The sequence below is a fragment of the Ptychodera flava genome, chromosome 9 (genome assembly GCF_041260155.1).
Source record: "Ptychodera flava strain L36383 chromosome 9, AS_Pfla_20210202, whole genome shotgun sequence".
NCBI classification, from domain to species: Eukaryota; Metazoa; Hemichordata; class Enteropneusta; family Ptychoderidae; genus Ptychodera; species Ptychodera flava.
The window spans coordinates 15,387,383-15,407,033 of record NC_091936.1 but is presented as its reverse complement, the minus strand read 5'-3'; the positions used below and the strand labels follow the sequence as shown (position 1 = coordinate 15,407,033).

The 19,651-nt window shown below is 36.9% G+C and overlaps 1 protein-coding gene across 2 annotated transcripts in view; it reads right to left on the bottom strand.

Moving 5' to 3' along the window:
- Positions 1 to 993: 993 nt before the first annotated feature.
- The window catches only part of LOC139140118 (reversion-inducing cysteine-rich protein with Kazal motifs-like), a 64,046-nt gene continuing 45,388 nt past the window's right edge, over positions 994 to 19,651 (bottom strand). For both annotated transcript variants that reach the window (XM_070709152.1, XM_070709153.1), the window contains exons 12-25: positions 19,166 to 19,265; positions 15,150 to 15,210; positions 14,472 to 14,684; positions 13,814 to 13,950; positions 13,139 to 13,294; positions 12,461 to 12,652; positions 11,512 to 11,716; positions 10,874 to 11,022; positions 9,256 to 9,383; positions 8,874 to 9,009; positions 8,378 to 8,479; positions 7,578 to 7,693; positions 6,790 to 6,879; positions 994 to 4,414 (exon numbers count right to left, since the gene is read on the bottom strand). In XM_070709152.1, coding sequence (XP_070565253.1) covers positions 4,190 to 4,414; positions 6,790 to 6,879; positions 7,578 to 7,693; positions 8,378 to 8,479; positions 8,874 to 9,009; positions 9,256 to 9,383; positions 10,874 to 11,022; positions 11,512 to 11,716; positions 12,461 to 12,652; positions 13,139 to 13,294; positions 13,814 to 13,950; positions 14,472 to 14,684; positions 15,150 to 15,210; positions 19,166 to 19,265 — 2,010 coding nt within the window. In that variant the 3' untranslated portion in view covers positions 994 to 4,189. The remainder of the gene's footprint in view (positions 4,415 to 6,789; positions 6,880 to 7,577; positions 7,694 to 8,377; positions 8,480 to 8,873; positions 9,010 to 9,255; positions 9,384 to 10,873; positions 11,023 to 11,511; positions 11,717 to 12,460; positions 12,653 to 13,138; positions 13,295 to 13,813; positions 13,951 to 14,471; positions 14,685 to 15,149; positions 15,211 to 19,165; positions 19,266 to 19,651) is intronic.

Below are 19,651 nucleotides of genomic sequence, written 5' to 3'. Positions count from 1 at the left end.
TACAAAGAGCTTATTCTTTTATTTTCATTATATTTGAAACTGTGATCTCAGCCTGAAATCAAAACCATACACAACTTCAAGTTGACTCTGGCTTTCCGCAGGGTCAACACACAGACATTATACTTTTTGCACTTTTTAAGTTTCGACGCTTACTTACACATAATCAGACTCTTTCTGGTGTCATAAAATAATATATTACAAATGCATATATAACCTATTTAACTGTGGTCAAGACCAGTGACCAGATCGAGGCAACAGCTTTGAAGTCAGTACAGTACAGTATTGATCAAACATAGCCATGAAAATCATTAGTGTCCAAAAATAAACCACGGAGACATGTTTATAAATTGATGGCCATTCAGGCCAATTTCACAGGAAAAAAATTTTCAAGACCAACTTTTTGACCATGTCAGTTTTTTTCGACAGTGTGCCTGACAAATATTGAACTAACGGACAGTCAGTGGAGGTTGTAAACAAAAATAATCCTGCTTCATGATTTTGAAAAAAAGATTTTCAAGGCCTGTCTGATCAGCACTGTGCTTCAACACCTGCAGAAATGAGTTGTCCAATGGAGGGCTAATTAACCTTTGACCCTTGGAAGACTACAGCGTGGAGGTTTCTAATGTCAAAGGTCATCTTATTAGCTGATGGACACAGTTGCTAAGTTTGGAGTGCTAAGACTTAAAGGAAAACATTATCAGACAATTCCTTGATGAACATACACACAGGGTCACCAAAGTTTCATTTTGATAAAATCTCGGTCCATATCCATGGCAATAACTTTCTGTATTATCCTGTTTTACAGACTGCAATGGTTCTAAAATAAACACCAGCATCTTCTACTGTGTATACACAGAATCTGTTGAATTCATCACATTTGTGCACAAGTCAGAAACTAGGTGAATGGTGTCCGGGCTTTACCAGAATCACTGTAGAACATGTTAGATTCCTAAACATCGAAAACAATTTGCAGAAATACTCACAACAACAGTGTTTCATTTAAATACAGAAACTCATTCTGAATAAGCCGAAATTTATTGTATTTTTTTTTTCTTGACAGCTATTGTGTGGAAAAAAACATGACTTGATGTAACGAACAATATGTAGTTTTCTAAAATGGTCTTATCGAAACTTTGATGTTCTCACTGTATCTACCATCACATGGAAATTAAAAAGAACAGTTGAAAAATAGTAACAAAATCAGGTCCCATCTAATGAGTCACATGCCACGATTCTAAAACCGGAATCAGGCGTTCTCTCTTATATACAATATACAATAAAAAGCTACAGTCTCTACTAGAAACTAAAATATAATTTTCTAAACTGTACACAGGTTGCAATAAGCAGTCTCTTTTTCTCTCCTTTTTTGTAATAAAAATAAATTGTACAATACAAGGGCAATTTATTGTGATGTTTCTGTGAAGGAGATACAAACCATATCTCAATTCACACATTAACAACACAGTTCATTTCTTTGAATGCCAAGCATCTCTAGCCAACAAGAAACAAAATTTTGAAAAGCAACTCTGCTCTTCATCATCGCTGGCAAAGAAAACATTCTTGAAAAAATAAAACTCTCGCAAATAACATTATTGCTATAAATAATTTTGTATCTTAATTTTCTTTAAAAATAAAAAGGAAAGGCTCATCTTGAAACGATCTCTGCCTGTTATTGAGATCTATCACAGGGAATGACCCTGATAGGATCACTCGATTGATCTTTATTTGATCCTTATAACTTGACACTATATAGTTAAAGCATTTACTGTTGAAAATAACGTTATAAAGTCATCTTTATATACATGTCGATGTACAGTCTTTTTTTGTGTGTTTCCAACACAGAGAGGGCAGGTCCCAATTCTTCAATCCTATCCCCCCTCCCCAAATTCAACTGGTGCAATCATCCCACCCTCCTTTTTTACTAAGCTGTGACTTGACCTGTGAACTATGACCTCGGGGTGACAGAGTTGTTGACCATAATTTACAGCTACAAATAAAAACACAAGCTGGGGGCTCTCTGCATTGTTCCTCCAGCAGATTTTGTAGGAAATCTCTCTCCTCCCCCCATACCCTCACTGACTGGATAACTCGCCATGAATTGACTCGAACTTCCAGAGAGCCAACAAAAGTGAATTTTGCTATTTACAACATTTTCTTGTTCACTTTCAAAAAATGAAGACAGAGATCTTTGAAAATGGAAAATCAGAGCAAGCCAATCGAGATCAAGTCAGTCAATATTTTAGCAAGTACTGTGTCTTGTACAGAAGTCTCACATTGACATTTCTTTCACAACTCTTTATCCATATACTACATTAAAATGCGTCAATACTCTCTGCACTGTAAAAAGAAAAATATCACAACAAACAGTGTATGGCACATACAGTATTATTGTAGCAGTGATAAAACATACGAGACAGGCAACCCGTGAAAAATTAAGGAAGAATTACTGATAAGACACACCATTATGCATATATAATAAGACCCTGTTTGTTTGTTTGTTTGTTGAAATTCTGATGAAATATAGTCACTAAAATAAAATGTCAAATTTTAGACACATTTGAAATCTAATCCCCTCAAGTTAAAAATCTTCTGGAATATTCCAATTACTTCTATCATAGTTGGTCCATTCCATTATTAAGTTATAGGTAGAACTGACATACTTGTTTTTGCTATTTCCCCTCCTACCCCTGCCCCTATACCTCCCTTTCAAGGTAAGTTTAAAAAATATCTAAGTCTTCTATTGAGCTTGGTCCATTTTGAATTGAAACAGAGGTCAAAACACGATGATTTTCACTTCCATACATACATGGTATATATTTGACACATCATACTGGTTATTTGAAATATTTGCTATGTTAATGCTACAGAAAAAATATGGCAGATTTTCATTTTATCAGCGTCATGACTGAATACTCACTCTAGCTCTGTCTGATATAAAAATCAACTTATGTTAATTAAGTGACATGATGCTATTGCATCAACACATCTTAATTTATGCAAAGCTGACCTTTAGCCCCTTACATTAATCTGAAATTAATCTCAAGCAGTTTTGTACTTAAAATACACCAAGCTGACCTTTAAGGTTTTGACATTAGTTATGAGTGAGCAAGACTATATACTTTTATACCATGCTTTCCATTCGAAGTCAAAAACTTCTTTCTCAATATGATAAAAAAGCCACTTTTGTCCCAGGACATTGCATGCATTTTAAAAACACACTGCCTTTCTGTTGCATCAATTTGCTTCATAATCAAGAGATTCTCTCAAATAATTTGCACATTGTACTCATAACCTTTTCAACAATTTTAGTTCAAAATGTCTTTGTTGAGCTGTTTTGGAGTGTTATACACACACAATATGATAAGAACTTAGATTTTGTTCTGAGAACACACAATTTTTTGTTTGATCTTTCATTACACAAGAATCAATCACAAGGCCCCTGGGTCAACAAATAATTTCCTAATATAATTTATCATAAATTAACATTTTATAAAAGATATACTGTATTTCAAGCAAGATTAATATGGAGAAAGACTGGTCTGGAACAACCATACGAGACTACGACAATAGCCAATGGATTACTGATTTTTTAAATTAAAAATTTCAGTTACTTTTATGTTTCATTTTTTGTCAAAAGGTATTATATCCGATATCAACATTTTCATCATAATTTTGTCCCACTTAAGTGAAGTGGAACGCCAGTCATGAAAGGAGTTAAAATACATCATGACTTCGCTTGGCGAGAACAGTTAAAACTTGGAAGAAAAAAGTCTGATAGCTCTTGTTATATAAAAAGGACTCCCATCCTTAAAAAAGTGCCCTCTTGGAAGTGACTTACTATTCACAAAAAGAAAAGGATGGAGGACACATTTCACAACATGGCAATAGAAGCTGCCTGTTACATAGAGCTATTTTGTGCCATAGCATTCAACGCTATAGACAGAACTGCAATGGGAAAATAAATTGATGAAAAGGCACACAATTTCCATCTATACATCTTAAACAAGCTTTGTAAAAAAAGTCATTTTATATCCGAGACATGGTGTACATAATTCAGTACTTTTTGTGTGTTCTGGCAAACAAAAGCAGGCATTAAAGGATAAAATAGATAATTCTTTTTCTCATCTAGGTGGGCCTCCTAGGTGACCTTGCAAGTACCAGGCCCCCTAGGTGGTCCAAACAGTACCAGCTACCTTTTCCAGAACAGAAAGTAAAACCACTGAAGCAAAAAAAATTGTAAAATTAAAACAGATTTTGAAATTTGCAGACATGTGGAGCTGCTGACAATGTTCACGACGGACGTTTTTGCGAAAGCTGCCGTCAGACCCGACAGTTGCACAAAGGAAGACTCTACCGGACTCCCAGAGTTGATAATAGACTCCAACTTCAACGTTTCTTTGTTACACGCATCAACCTGGAAACCATCAAAAAAATTTGACATCAGTTATAAAATTAATTACGATGATGAAACAGAAATCTTGACCACCACACTAAACTACCATAAAGCTGTGCTCTCGCTGTCGTTCTTAACTTTCGTAAATTACGAACAAAAAGAAATTTACGAAAAAAAATGAATGCTCGATCGGCCATTTACGAACGATTTTGTTATTTTTGAAGCCTGATTTTTGGTCAAGATTGTGAATTCCGGGGAAATACTGTCATATCTCGTCTTTCAAAACCTACGCTGCCCTATCATTGGCGCATCGACACATGGTGATAGCTGGCTTTGGACTTTGACCTGTGATAATATGAGCATGCGCGAAAAGGTTTCAAGATCCCCGGGTCTTGTAATCTCATAGTGGTGTGTCATGCATTACCACCGGCCACCCCACCCCATTACGGTAGTTTCGAGACACCCAAACACTCACATGCTGTCAACTTTCCGAATGGACTGTTGAAGTGGATCGAGGGAAGCGGGCAGTTACAAATACTTTGGATTGATAGTATCCAGTTGGGAAAGAAAGTTGAGCATAAAAACCGCAACTGATGTGAAAAAAATACGAAACAATGAAACCGCCGAGCTAGAAGAGATCAAGAACAGTCAGCCTGAAAGACAGCAGAACTGCAGTCCGGACCGCGCATGGTTGAACATGTACTGCAAGTGTTTTTCTGTGCATGGAGGTGGAAGCGAGCCGGAAATCGTAGATGTCATAGATTTGTCATTTGACGATCTGCAAATTGAATTTTTCAGTCAGTTTGCCAATTTTAATAGGTTTCCTTCAAAATATTTTACAAGAAACTGTCTCAGCAAATGTTATGAATACTGATAGTTTTCTATGATCCAGAGAAAATGCTGTACACAGTCCCATGACCAAAAAGTTTATCCAGACAAAAAAATAAATGACGATCATCTGCAGCGTTTTAAAAGTGTAACTGTCTCTGTTTTAAAAGTGTAACTGTCTCTAAGAAAACATTAGCAGGATCACCAGTCTCAGTTTGCGTACTTAAATTTGATTGAGATGAGACAAAATTTGTGCGAAACCACAGACTGCCAAATGTTCTGATCAGTGGTTGTTTAAAAAGAATTTTAGAGATGAACATGGCATAATGACTGCAGCTATAGAGGCACCACCTAGTACCTATGGATGACGTCATACTTTCAAAGTAACAGAGCTTTCCAAATATGAAAAACAGGGGACAGATTTTCTAGCATCTAAAACTTGTGCAAACATCTAAATTGTGAACTGATAATATTTGATAATATTAATGACCGCTTCATAAATTAATATATATAATAATCATCAACCACTCATACACACAAAGGGAGTTATGATTTGTGTCACAATATACTTGAACATATTATGCTGTGTAATAAAGATAGAGTAATTGAATAACATCATTGGCCGTTGACCAAAATTACACACTTTATTGAGACAAGGAAGAAATTTCAATGTTACAAGCATTCATGACCCATGATGCACTGTGTTATTCAATAAATCTTTTGAAATGCGTATCAAAATATGAGTGTTCATTGTCAAAAAAACTAAAAAGGGATTTTTCATTTTCTTTTGTCTATAATGAAATCATTCATCATTTCTATCCCCTTAAAATCATCTATTGAGTACCAGAAGTGCTTGTTGAAAGTTGGTGGGTTCAGAATAACATAATTTGTGCTTACTAATATTTTTTGAACCCAATTCGTAAATTTACTAACAATTTCGAAAGGCCAGGGAGAGCACAGCATAAAGTAAACATTGGCTTAATGATTCACTGTGACCAATATGAACGTTCAAAGAAACTCAACAGCTGTTAAAATGTTCAGCTATCTGAAGAGGGGTACCATGTTTGACTTTTTTGTAGGGTCAAATTTCAAACGCTCTATATCTTCAATGTCAAAGGGCAAGCAGTTACCAGCAGAATATCAATACTAATCACAAAGACTTCCTTGAGTCCAAAAACAATTTTAGGTTTGCTTGTCATCCTAGATTTAGAAATTTTCTCTTACAAAAAAACACGAACTTTGTGTGGTTCCGTTTTATTTCTCTTTCATTGGTATTTTTGGAGGTTCACAAGATCCAAACAACCTACGTTTAAACATGCAGTGGTGATTCTGACACTCAGTGAGACAAACAACGATTATTTCACTGTAACAGCATGCTGCAACTTCATACTTGTACATTTTCAAAGTGAACAGATTAAAACAGGGCTGACGTGGCTAGTCTAGATCGATGCACGCGACAGTAAGAAACAATACCTTTTCCTTGTGCCTAAAAGCTATTCTACAAATGGTGGAATTAATCTTCACAAATAAGAAAATACATCTTTAAACAAGAAAGACTTCTTTGTTACCTGTAAATCGGTGGGATTTTGTACAATGGGTACAACTAACACGACTATATCACCCTCTATGCTGAGGTAGCCATACAGATCACATTCCGCCTGCAATGACAATTACACGGTACAAATAAAAAGATGTCAGATAAAAATGTTGTTTTCATGCAGCTAATATTTCCTGGAGCTGGTAATTGCCTCAATTGTGATCGCGGCGTTTTGACTGGCAGGTGTCTTGCTCCAGGGAAGAAGACGTGACAATTATTAATTATCAGAGATAAATATTTCAAGCCATGATTAATGGGCTGTGTTCATGTTTCCGGCTTCCTTGGTTGTCTGTTGACAATCTCAAGGTCATGCTTGGCCTGTACATGACACCGGTGAAGAAATAAATGGCCAGACTGCAGCATCTGTGAAATTCCTTTTTTCAAGGCGTATAAATATCAACATTCTGCAACTGTGGTTTGAAGATGAGGCATTCTGTGTGACATTGGACAATCTTGGTGTACGGACTTTGTTCTGAAGATGGCAAAATTTTCATTGCTACAGAATTTGTTTTCCTCAAAAAGTCACACATTTTTCAGTTAATCCTCATGCATAAATTATATGAATATTTGAAAAATGGTGCAACCACAGAGGGCGCTATTTAGATGCTGATATGAGGCAAAACACTGAGCTGGTTACAGTTGACTGAAACTATTTTACTGTGTTCTGAGGTGAAATTTTCTGGCTGGCACTCTCAACTGTACAGTAAATTCCCGTAAGACTGCTGATGGAGGTGAGTTAACAGTAATATCTATACATACCACAGAAATATGTCTTCGAAGCTGCGAGATTATTTCAAAGACTGTGACCGGTCCCTCTAAGATTTCGGCTACATCATTGGTTACTTTAGTACTATAAAGAATGCGCAATTGTCCAGCTGCAATAGAAAAAGATGAACAAATGTCATTTGTTAATTTTTCAACATCCTCCTCCCTCAGTCTATAATTCACTTTCACAATCCTAATTTTAAAATGTCAACCAGATTTACAGGGTCAAAATTCAAATTAAATATTAAAAACAACACATTGATTTTACCGTTAAAGAAGTCATTGGCACCAAGCCAAATTGTAACATATAGCGGGAATGATAAAAATTGCGAAAAATACGTTCATGACTTCATGCACTTAAGGTAGTATGTGCCTCGAAAGTGAAACACTTTAACTTTTGCTCAAACTCTCCTCTGTAGAACTTTCAACCATTCCTATACCGAATCAAGAATCTGGAAATTGAGTGGATTCTGTAAATTGTACTTAATTCTTTCATGCCTTTGAATTTTTAAACTCCTATTACTGAGTTTTAAAGACTTCAATAACCAAATTTTGCAAATTACTTCTACAAAGGATAAAACACTGACAATATGATCAGTTTCATTCTTGACAATGATAAGGTGAACATAGCTGGTAAAATTTTGACTTACAAATTGAAACAGGTTTTGGAATATCCCTACTGAAACATTTGATCTACAGTCGGTTTTACTTAGTGCGAGATGTTATTTTATTTTTTTCACTTATATAGTGGCCTTATTTACTCAAATGAAAGAAAAGGATAATTATTTTCTTACCGCATATTGGACAGCAAGCACCTGGAGGTGTTATGCCGACACAACTTGGATTGTTCCATTTTGGACACTTCACTGTAGAACAGCGTGCACTCACTTCCTCATCTGAAAACAAAAAAGGGATGACATTATAGTAAGCACTTGATTTCGGAAAAGTTACTGACATTTGAATATCCTCCCTTCAAGAATAAGGGTGTCCTAAGTCCTTGCTGATATGGAAAATATGACATTTTGTTTGAATGTGTTCAATACTTTAATACAGACTAGTTCTCACCAGATATTTTTAAGGTACTGTTCAAGGTAAATCTTCATGTCATAGGTCACCAAAGGGGGAGAGTGCAAACAATATTATGCAATTAACAATGATAATATCAATTGGCTATAGCAAGTTAACTGATAATTAGTCATATCTCTACACTATTTGTAAATGTAAATGTAATTAGATACATTCTCTGTATTGTGTGTAAAACTGACATTATTTAATCATGAATTACCGTACCTGATAGTTTTCCTACGGCTTGGCAATGACCTAAATAATCAATTGTCACCCTGTCACTCCAGGCAGCGCATTTACTGATGTATGTTTCACCATTCTGACCACACACAGTCACAGACAGCTCTTCATGGCACGCCCTCTACAGACCAATAAGATTTCTTTTTTTTTTAATCACACTTCCCTTCTATTGAGGATTTCAAACCCAAAAATAACAACTACAGAATTGAAAAACTTAACACATCATACCATTTTTTGCAGTTTAAAGAATATTTACCTATTTGTGAATTTAGAAACCTAAACCACATTTGACTTCTATAAACGGAAAAACTTATTACAAAACACTCCATCTCAATACACTAAACTTCAGTTTTAAAGAAAGCCTCACCTGGCATCTGCCATAATATGCTAATTTCTTCCCTCTTCTGAGCATTGTGCATAAATTAGCATGTTCCCTCTCTTCTGTGTCACACACTGGCTCATGCAGTTGGCCAGCACAACTCATGCTGGATGACACTGTAAGGGTGACAATGATGTTAGAGTATTCAATGAAAGAGAGTGATACAACTTCACGACATACATTGTGAGAGTGGAAATACTGTCAATACAATAAATATTAGCCCGATGAACACCACAATGTAATAGAGTGCTGGCAAAATTAAATTCAAAAGCAACTGGATCGTATACCACCCATCAAACAAGTCAAATGAGATTTGGACTGTGGGGGAGCTCTACATTGGACGAAAAGACGATGCTGAAGTTAGACTCGGTTTCGGATTCGGATTCAGTTTCGGATTCGGTTTCGGATTCGAGTGACTGAAAGAAATTTTATATTTTCAGCCAATTTGTTTTACTGCGGAATACTTTATTTTCACTTGGAATATATTTTCGTTACTTCCGCTGGACCCTTTTTCAGCTAAAATAAAATCCAATCACACTAGACGAAGTGAAAATAAGATCACAGTGAAACAATGAAATAATCGCAATCATACCAATCCATAATCCAATGACAGTAGGTCAGAATTCGTAAGACAATACTGTAGTTGTAAACATAGACACAAAACAGAACAGAACAGACAGTAAATAGACGGTACACAAACAAAGTCATATTCATGAAAGAAAGATATATGGACCTCTGGCAAAAAAATTTGTTTTCAGCTAACATAAATTCCAGTGAAAATAAAATAGTCCACAGTACTTTCGTATACAAAGATAAATACTTGTTGTCGAGAACAAGTTTTCAATGGATTACCTGTTGGCATATGTAGTATATATTTCACAGCATAAATTATGTGCATAATTCACGATTAAAATGGTTAAAAATATACATTACAGAAAACTTCAAAGCACTTTAATTTGAAAGGAAGTGTCGAGCAAGGAAAACAACATTTACAAAAACATACTTTAATTTGTTTATATGTCACAATATGTGTCACATGGTGTAATACTAATGTTTTGTTTGATGTTGTGCTACATAGATCTCATTTTGAATGTATCATACTAAACTCCATGACTAAACTATCAGTTAATATGTTGTGTAATAAATGTTGCATTGAATGCATTTGCGTACTACAGTTAACTTGAATAGTCCAAACTGCATAATGCCCATAATTACTCATAAGTTGTATATTTTGAATAATTTTCAGCAGTTTTGTCTGATGTAATCATGCCTACAGTTTCTTGCACTACTGCGTAAAGTGTTTTGTTTTTTGAACTGTATAAATTATGATTATTACCATGTAGCAAATACATCCTACATGTGCAGGTAGGTGATCTTGATAAAATATCTCCTTGTGTGTCAGAAGTTATCATATCATCCGAAAAAATAATAATATTAGCTGGAAATATAAAAATATTCTCAGTTATTCGAATCCGAAACCGAATCCGAAACCGAATCCGAAACTGAGTCCAACTTCAGCATCGTGACACAAGATGACAATTTGGACTGTGAGGGCGCCCTACATTGGAGGGACATAAAACAAGGGTGATGACACTGGCAGACTTACCACAGATGTACTGATTACATTCCGTTGTACTCAGGCATACTTTTCTGTGAGGTATACAGACTTCAAATGAGGGACAAGGATTGGGTTCACAAGGATTCTTGGACGTGCACGACCCAATCTCAAACTGATCATGCTCCAAGCCGTTGCATCTGTGGGGAAAAGATACCAATATTACACATGTACAGATAATTGTGAAAGGTAAATTAGTTCTGTATGCACTGATGAAATGAATGGGTATCCTCTCTTTTTAACTGGGGTTTGTGAATTATTTTCCCATATTCGATAATTATTATACTTTTGCTTGTATCTTGTTGTCTTCTTGTCATGCAAGTTATTATTACATGAAACATACATGTAGCTATCTAACTCACACTTAGCGGGGCTTTGTTTTCCCATGGAATTTTAACCTATCCATCCCCAATTCCCAGTAAACAATCCACAATCACCACTGATAACAATGGCTTTGGCTATACCATGATGGTGACAGGGTTAAATCCACTGCAACACTGTACTTTCTGTTGAATACCTCATTGGGAATGTACCTCTTTCAATATATATAACATTTCCCTTCTTGATATTGAAGATAGAAAAGAGGCATCAGAGATTTTTCCATGGAGGAAATACCGATTTGAACTTACATGGCAATGTGAGCATTTGGATAAGTCCTGCCGTTCATTCCACACACTGGAACAAACTCATCCGTGCTATCGCAGGGCAGCCCTGTGTAGCGACGCTTCTCTTCCGGTGTGTTCTCATCAGACAGACACTGTCGTAATGAGCAGCTCAGCTCTCCTGCATAGCAGGAACAAATATTGCAGTCCACATGGAAGTAGGTGTGGTGGTCTAATGAGAAACCAATGAAAATTGGGAGACTATGAAGCAGATGATATGAGATAGATACTGATTAAAATATTTGGAATTCAAATTGAGTTTAACCTACCTGTGTAGAAAATATGTCGAAGCACATGAACACCTGCACATCAACTTCAATTAAGCCTACCATTCTAAAATACACCTCTTTTTTTATATCTATCTATATATCTTGACTTTTCTTCTCAGCTAAAATTTTGATATGGTAAAAATATTTGCTAAAGAATAATTTGATTCATTGTACAGAATCACTGTCACACATATTACTAATGAGAACATATCGCATCACCAAAATCTGCACTCCAGGGTCCATAAACTCAAGGTCACTTGAAATGCAAGGACTTTTCAAGCAATTTTTAAGAATATTTTGAGGTCAAAAGTACCATTTTCCAGGTATCATTTTTATGATAAATCACTTTATATTTCATATTACATATCATTTTGACAATATCATGACCAATTATTTTATGATTTGTTTTAAAGCATGGGTGATTTATCAATTTTCCGCAACTTTCCAGGAAACAATTTCATTTTCAAGGACTACTCAATGACTTTCCAGGAGCTTTAAAACATCAAGGACTGTCGATGACTTTCCAGGTGTCCACGGACCCTGGCATTAAAACAGATACAGGAATACATATCTGGCAGACAGATGGACATACATACACACTCATCATAGGATTACACCGAAAGCAACAGGTGATGTGTTAAGCATACCTTTTGTTTGGCCACTCTCTTTACATTTCAGAGAGGAATCTATACACAGGTCTTGATAACAGTCCTCCAGTAAGTTACTGGTTCCACACCTGCAGACTTTGTAACAGCCTGGCTCGTTGGAATCCATATCTGGGATACGTACATAACTTCCATGCGGCACAAGGAACTTGGACCCTTCTCCAAGTTTACAACCTTTAATTAAAAGAAATCGAAAAATGTAACACACACAAAACTTGATAGCAACCGCGACATAAAATCTATTCATGCTTTGATGACCGACCTCAAACCATAAAAGGGATTAGGGTTAACCAATGACTTTCTAGGAAAGTTACGCACCATGGATATTAAACCAATAAAACTTACCCTAACTTTATCCCTAACCTTGCCTCAACTAGTGCATTGGAAATCTACAAGTATGAAATTGTGCACACACTAGGGGTCAACATCCTGGTACTGTTGGTATCCAAGATGTATTATGAAAGGGCTGACAGAGCTTTGCAATTGAATCATTATAATGCTACAAAACTTATTGGTATGTATAATTTTGACTACTGGGTAGTCTAGACCTTTTCAAATTTTGGTAATGAGAGGATATATGAGTGATTGAGATTCAAACTGTATTGCTCGGCCAATGACATGTTGTTTGGTAGGGACAGTGAACAGTTGCAGCAATCTCACCTTGTTCACATGAGTAGTCGTAACACACATCATTGTAGTCGCATGTTTGTCTGTTGATCTTACAGAGCTGGTAGACCCTGGCAGTGTCGTTACTGCACGGATTGGAATGACACGGAACGTTGACTTCGTGCATCCTGGCGCTGTGAGAGCTTTGAACTGAAACAAACCAAACATGAATCGCCAGAAAGTTAGATGTGAGTAACCATGTTGCTTCTGAGTTTCCAACCTCTACAACGTATTCAGTTCCCTGTGTGTCAAGACATCAAGCGTTACTTGATGCAGTACTGATTACAAGTGACTGTGGAAAATGGAAATCAGCTCAACTGTATAATATTAGGTAGAAATCTTCCTCATGGTGATAATCTGCTGGTCCACCATGATAAATTTAAATATTCTCCCAATGATACAGTTGTATTGTAACATATCTTAGAGTGGTTTTAGTATTCTGATATCTTGTCAACCAACGTCTCAGTAACAGTACAGAGTCCCACATGTAGCCACTGACTGATAAATTCAAATAAGTGCAGGTCACTCCATCCCTGTTACAGAACTGTCCAACCTGCATTTAGGAAACACAGCATTCGTGTTTGACATATTGTGATACTAAAAATCTAAATATCACATCAAACAAGGCAACATTATATACCAGAATATTTCCTTTCTTTAATCACTTACCGGGGAAGCTTTGTAGAGACAGGCATGGAGCACTGTCATCACTCGGTGAGAGCTGTGAGCACAAGTTTTCTGGAGTCTGGTATGGTGCGGTCCGAGTCTTGTCCAGACACTTTGTTAAAATGGTCATGCAATCAGATCTACAAAGAAAGAGTCGAAAAACTTACATTGTTAATTTTTATTGGCATATTGATACGACAAAAATGTAATCATCAGAGTTTGTTGAACCTTGGAATTCTTATAGGTATTGTTGCCATTGGAATACAAACAGGGTCCCATACAGTGCTATGCCAGTAAAGACAACGTTATCAGTGCAACCAAGTATGGCAGTGATTTAAAGGACATTTTAAAGCTTCCTAAGCACTGTTGTAATTTTGAGCTAAACGTCAAAAAGTGCAATTGATTTCTTCATCTGTTACCATCCTTTTATAGATTACGGCTCATATAATGAACAAATTCAAAATTTGAATGACAGAATGTGATAAATATCTGACCATATTCACAATTGAGAAAATCAAAGAAATCACAACACTAATTTAATTTGTTGTCTGCAATACAAGATGTTAACTAGTGACAACAAAGGTGCACCAATTCTGCAAAACTCATGTTAGAAAACAAAAGCCTCATTCTATATTGGACTCATGGGGGCGCTGTCACATACTTGCATATCAAGTTGGTGTGTGATTTGCTGTGGCAAGGTTTGATCTGGAGGAAACACGCGATGGATTTCCACATGTCAGGCTCGCACTCCCTGATGTCTAGCACTGGAATCTTCTCAGTTGGCAGGTTGATCATGCCAGCCTCCCAAAGAGTCATGTCGGCTTCAGCTCCTGTGTCTGAAGGTATTGAACAACTGCGAAAATATTCTGTTGGCCTGCAATGTAAGAAATGCAAAACAATATCAATAATTTTCATCCTTGCATCCTTACAGAACATACCAGTGATAAAGAGGACATGCTTATCTCAAAAACACACACACACACACACACACAGGCACAAGATTTGCCGTCAATGCACCATTCTTTTAACACCACATTGAAATACACTCAAGTGGATGTGTCTTCCTAATCCAGCGTTGGTTAATCAGTCACGACTTCACATATCAGATCAATCTAGCCATGCTAGCATTAAATCACTGAATTTTGAATGCCGTATTTTGGCCATACTAGTGTAGGGGTAAGCTTCCAAACAGATGTACAGCATTTATACAAGGGGCTTTCTACAAGAGCGGAGTGTTACACATATGAGAAATTACTGAGCAAAGTCTAATTACTGACTTCATTAGTACACTTATTTTGAAATCTTGGTTGAGTGGTGAACAATGGAAGCTGTGGATTACCTGCCATTGAAGTGGCTACAATAGTCCAGCCCTGAGCAACCAAGCTGACATGGCTTTTCAACTGAAAGCAAAAAAAAACAGTACATTATAGACTTTGGGGTAATACAAGTTTGTTCTGGGGATGTAAATATGACAAAAATGATATCACAAAATTGTCTTGCTACAACAATTATCATACTGTTCAAATCACAATTCTATGGCTGTGCATCACACTGACACAAATGCCCTTTTGGCTCTAGGGACAAGCATGTATAGAGAACAATTACAAAACTCCATTTTTCTGAAACTTATCTGCTCAAAAGTTTACACTTTGAGAGGTCTAATAAAATTTAGATGACAAGTTATCTGTACATCCTTTTGAGATAAATCTTGTCAAATATGTTCCTGTGGGGTAGTAACAGTTGAGAGTATGCTGAAACAGCAACACTTTCAAACATCACAGTACTTCAAAATCATTGGAGTGCATGGATATACCCCTCTTGTCCCACAACACTGGTTCATATGAATTGGAAAAAAAATCAGCATTCTCAAGAATTTACAATTGATTTCATTCTTACTAACTCTACATTTTAAACCACTGTCCCAAAATAAGGTTGGAGACAAATCAAACAGGAAATTATTTAAGAGAAGAAAACTCTAGAATTCAAGGGGGGTTTCAGCGAGTTTTACAATTCCCATAAATGCACTCTTCATACAGGTGTCTGCACTTGTAAGCTAAAGTGGTTCTCATCCCTGCTCTTGAAGATAAAAGCAAACATTCCTTTTTTGTTGCAAGTGAAATATTTTACTTATTCTACAGTTTTTTGCAGGGGCCTCTCTTATTCGGCCACATCGGACACACCCTAAACAGTACAGCTGCATACTGCAAGACAAGTGAGCTTTTACTGCAAACACCCATCTGACAGAAGGTTACATTTTCAAGTGCATGGAGTATCTATCAAGGAAAAGCTGTTCAAACAACAAGGCAGCAGTCACTCTTAGGAGACAGCCTGAGATAAACTGTCCTTAACTGTTTACACCAGGGTTTCATTAAGAGCCGGCAGCCGGCGAAATTGACCGGTTACTCTCACGATTTCGCCGGCTACTTTTTTGGAAAATTTTGAGTCTTTTATCGCTAAAATATGTTTTACCTTTTGAAATGGTTCGGACAAGTATCACAAGCTGTGCTATCAAACTATTCAACAGGTTTTATTTGAAACAAATTTTTATAGTAGACGAGTGACTACAACGATCGCCGTGCAGCACAGTCTCGCCATACTGCCTGAATAAAAATCGGAATTGCAACGGACGGTTCTATTTACTACTTGAATTGCTGACGCCTATGTGTAGTGCCTTTCTATTCGCCAATGAAAACGTGCGTACTACACCTGTCAGCCGTCATAAGCTCAATTCAAAATGGCCGATAAACAACTGAAGAAGCGATCACAAGGTCAAGATTCGATGTACGATCTTGGGTTTTAAAGTGCACCAAAGAACAAAGAAGGATAATTACGTGGATTTAAACTGTTTTCGAAGGCAATGGTCTGATTTTCACGAAAAACATTCCCGATTTTATTACAGTTCGAATTTTAGTAGGTCGACGTGCGTTGCACAGGCGTAGCCATAAGTGTGAACGTAAGCTTATATATAACCAGCTGGAGGTATGATATGTAAGCTACTGCTTTGTCTATCCACGCCAATATTAAAGAACTCGTCTAGAGTGGTTGAAAATACCAGCACACCTCTGAACTCACTTCAAAAACATCGTCAGGTTAAATCTATATGTGAGCTTCTGAACGTACAAATTTCATATCCTATATCAAGGTTCTTACTTTGCATACACATAAGCTTATAGGCCTGTCAAATAACCTTGAGGATCTTGGTTTCTATTTGCGAAGTATGGTCATTGTTGTCATTTTTAATTATTATTGAAAAATAAATTATCCTTTTAACCTCCCTAGAGGTATAAAAGTTCTTCGTTTACAGATTTTCATACCCAACATCAGGGTTCTTAATTTTAAGCATATGAAAAGTTTCTCGTTTTCTGTGTTTAAAATATCAGTCTCATCCAGGATGGCATCAACAGGGGATTTCCTCCTTTACCAGAAAATTTATGGGTGATTTCACCAGTTTATGTGTTCTACTTGTATCTCTAATGTGTGATTGGCATCATTTCGGGGGGGGGGGGGGGGGGGGGGGGGGGGCTGGTGCCCCCCCCCCCCCCTGATAAATTAATTTGGGTGTCAACATGTCGACAGAGGAGGAATCTCCCATCCCCCTGTCTAGATGAAACACTGTATGATATCATCTGCAGTATCAAATTTATATCATTAATAATAATGAATTATTATAGATTATCTCAGAAAGCATATAGGTTCTTAACATACCGATTTTCATATCATACATCAAGGTACTTTAATGAGCAATATCGTCAGCTATAGACTTTAGTTTTCTTTGTTCAAAATATAGTCAACATTACCACATTTTATCATTTTTAATTATGAATTATCATATTTAATCTCCCAGGAAAATGGCTTTTATGATATGAACACAAATTGTTGTCCTCGAACACTGCTGACAATACTTTCTGAAAATACTAGAATTTGACGTGACTGTGAGCTGTAAAAAGTGAATTTTTAGCTGATTTTCCAGGGCTTCCGGCCTTCGGCCAGGAGAGGGAACACCTCCTGGAACTCTGCTGACAATACTTTCTGAATATACTTAAATTTCAGTGACTGTGAGCTGTAAAAAGTGAATTTTTAACTGATTTTGCATGGCTTCTTCCGGCCTTCGGCCGGGAGGGGGAACACCTCCTGGAACACTGCTGACAATACTTTCTGAATATACTTGAATTTCAAGTGACTGTGAGCTGTAAAAAGTAAATTTTTTAGCTGATTTTCCAGGGCTGATTTTCCAGAGCTTCAGGCCTTCGGCCGGGAGGGGGAACACCTCCTGGAACACTGCTGACAATACTTTCTGAATATACTTGAATTTCAAGTGACTGTGAGCTGTAAAAAGTAAATTTATTAGCTGGTTTTCCAGGGCTTCCGGCCTTCGGCCGGGAGGGGGAATACCCGCTCCCGGACCCTCCCCCACAACGCTTAGTGGTCGTGGCAGTTGCAAGCCGCCTACTTTTTTATTTTGGCCCCTACTTCAAAACTTAGTGAAACCCCTGTTTACACTTTGGGTATTTTAGGGTTGTAACGGGCCAGTTGGCTGTAACTTTTCATGATTGTTTTTCACAAGTTTTGTTTTGTACATCAAGTGTCTTGTTCTACTATCTGAGGCATGTTAAGACACACAGTATTCAGCTTGTCAACTCAGCCTGTACATGTGTAGACTGCATTGTTATTGTTGACAGGTGAATTCTGGTTTGAACCAGAGTTCAAACAATATCAGTGCATTTTACACCCACAGACGCTAGTGCTGATGAGCTAAAGAGTGGGTGTTTCAACATGCTCTGGGGAGTACAGCAAGAAATTGCAATTGACATGCAAAACAAAAATAGTTTAAAAATTGGCAAAGGGTACAGCTCTTGGCCCTTGAACCAACTATTCTTATGAGATTTAAACCAGGCCTTCATCACGTAGGCCATGGAAAGGTCACGGTGTCACATGCTTTGACAAGAATTGCCTCAGTGAGTGATGGGGCAATTTATTGTTTTTGCCTCTTCCTTCACAAGAAATAAGAGCAGCTGTACAAACCTACATAAAATGAATGACAACTCTCTCCGTGTACTCAACCTGCATGGACCGACCAACGCAATGACTGAGAAAATGCGTAATACGTGTGTGTTCAGTTTATGGAAGTGTGGACAACTAATGGGCTCCACAATTTACACAAAGGGATCGGGCAAATTGTCTTCAAACAGAAAATAATTTCAGCCTATGATTGGATCTAGTTCTTTCTCAGAAACCACACTGTCATACAGTATATGCAGCTGTATGCAATATGGCATAAACCATGTTGGAGATAATCTTTCTTCTTTTTTTTCTTATTCTGAATGCCTTTTGCATATCTGGGACCTGTTGACTTACCATCATCTATGCATTTTGTGAGTTCAACTTCTTTCAGCTGATACCCGCACTTGGCATTGAACTCCAACCAGCTTTCCCTGCTTGACTTGGTTGTGGATAACTGAAAAAAAAAACAACATATACACCAACATTGCAAGCATCTAAGAAATTGTCAATTCTTCATTTTTGCTCACTCAGAGCACCCTGTCAATCACTGTAACCCCTTTAACAACCATAGTTTGGAATAATCCAATAGTTTTAAATGGCGAAGTGAGACCTTAACATCGGTAGATGGGGTGAAAAGCATTACATGTAACTCCAATCAAGTGAAAGGTATCATAACTTTTGATTAGCATGTGAATTATTTATCACAAGATAACTGTACTACCACTATTTTGATGATCATTTTGATAAGATGTTGTCCCCTATTCTGACACTAAACTGTAAATTCACAAAAACACAGCAGGTTTTGAATTTTTTGCAAACACATTTCTCTCTGGCAAATGC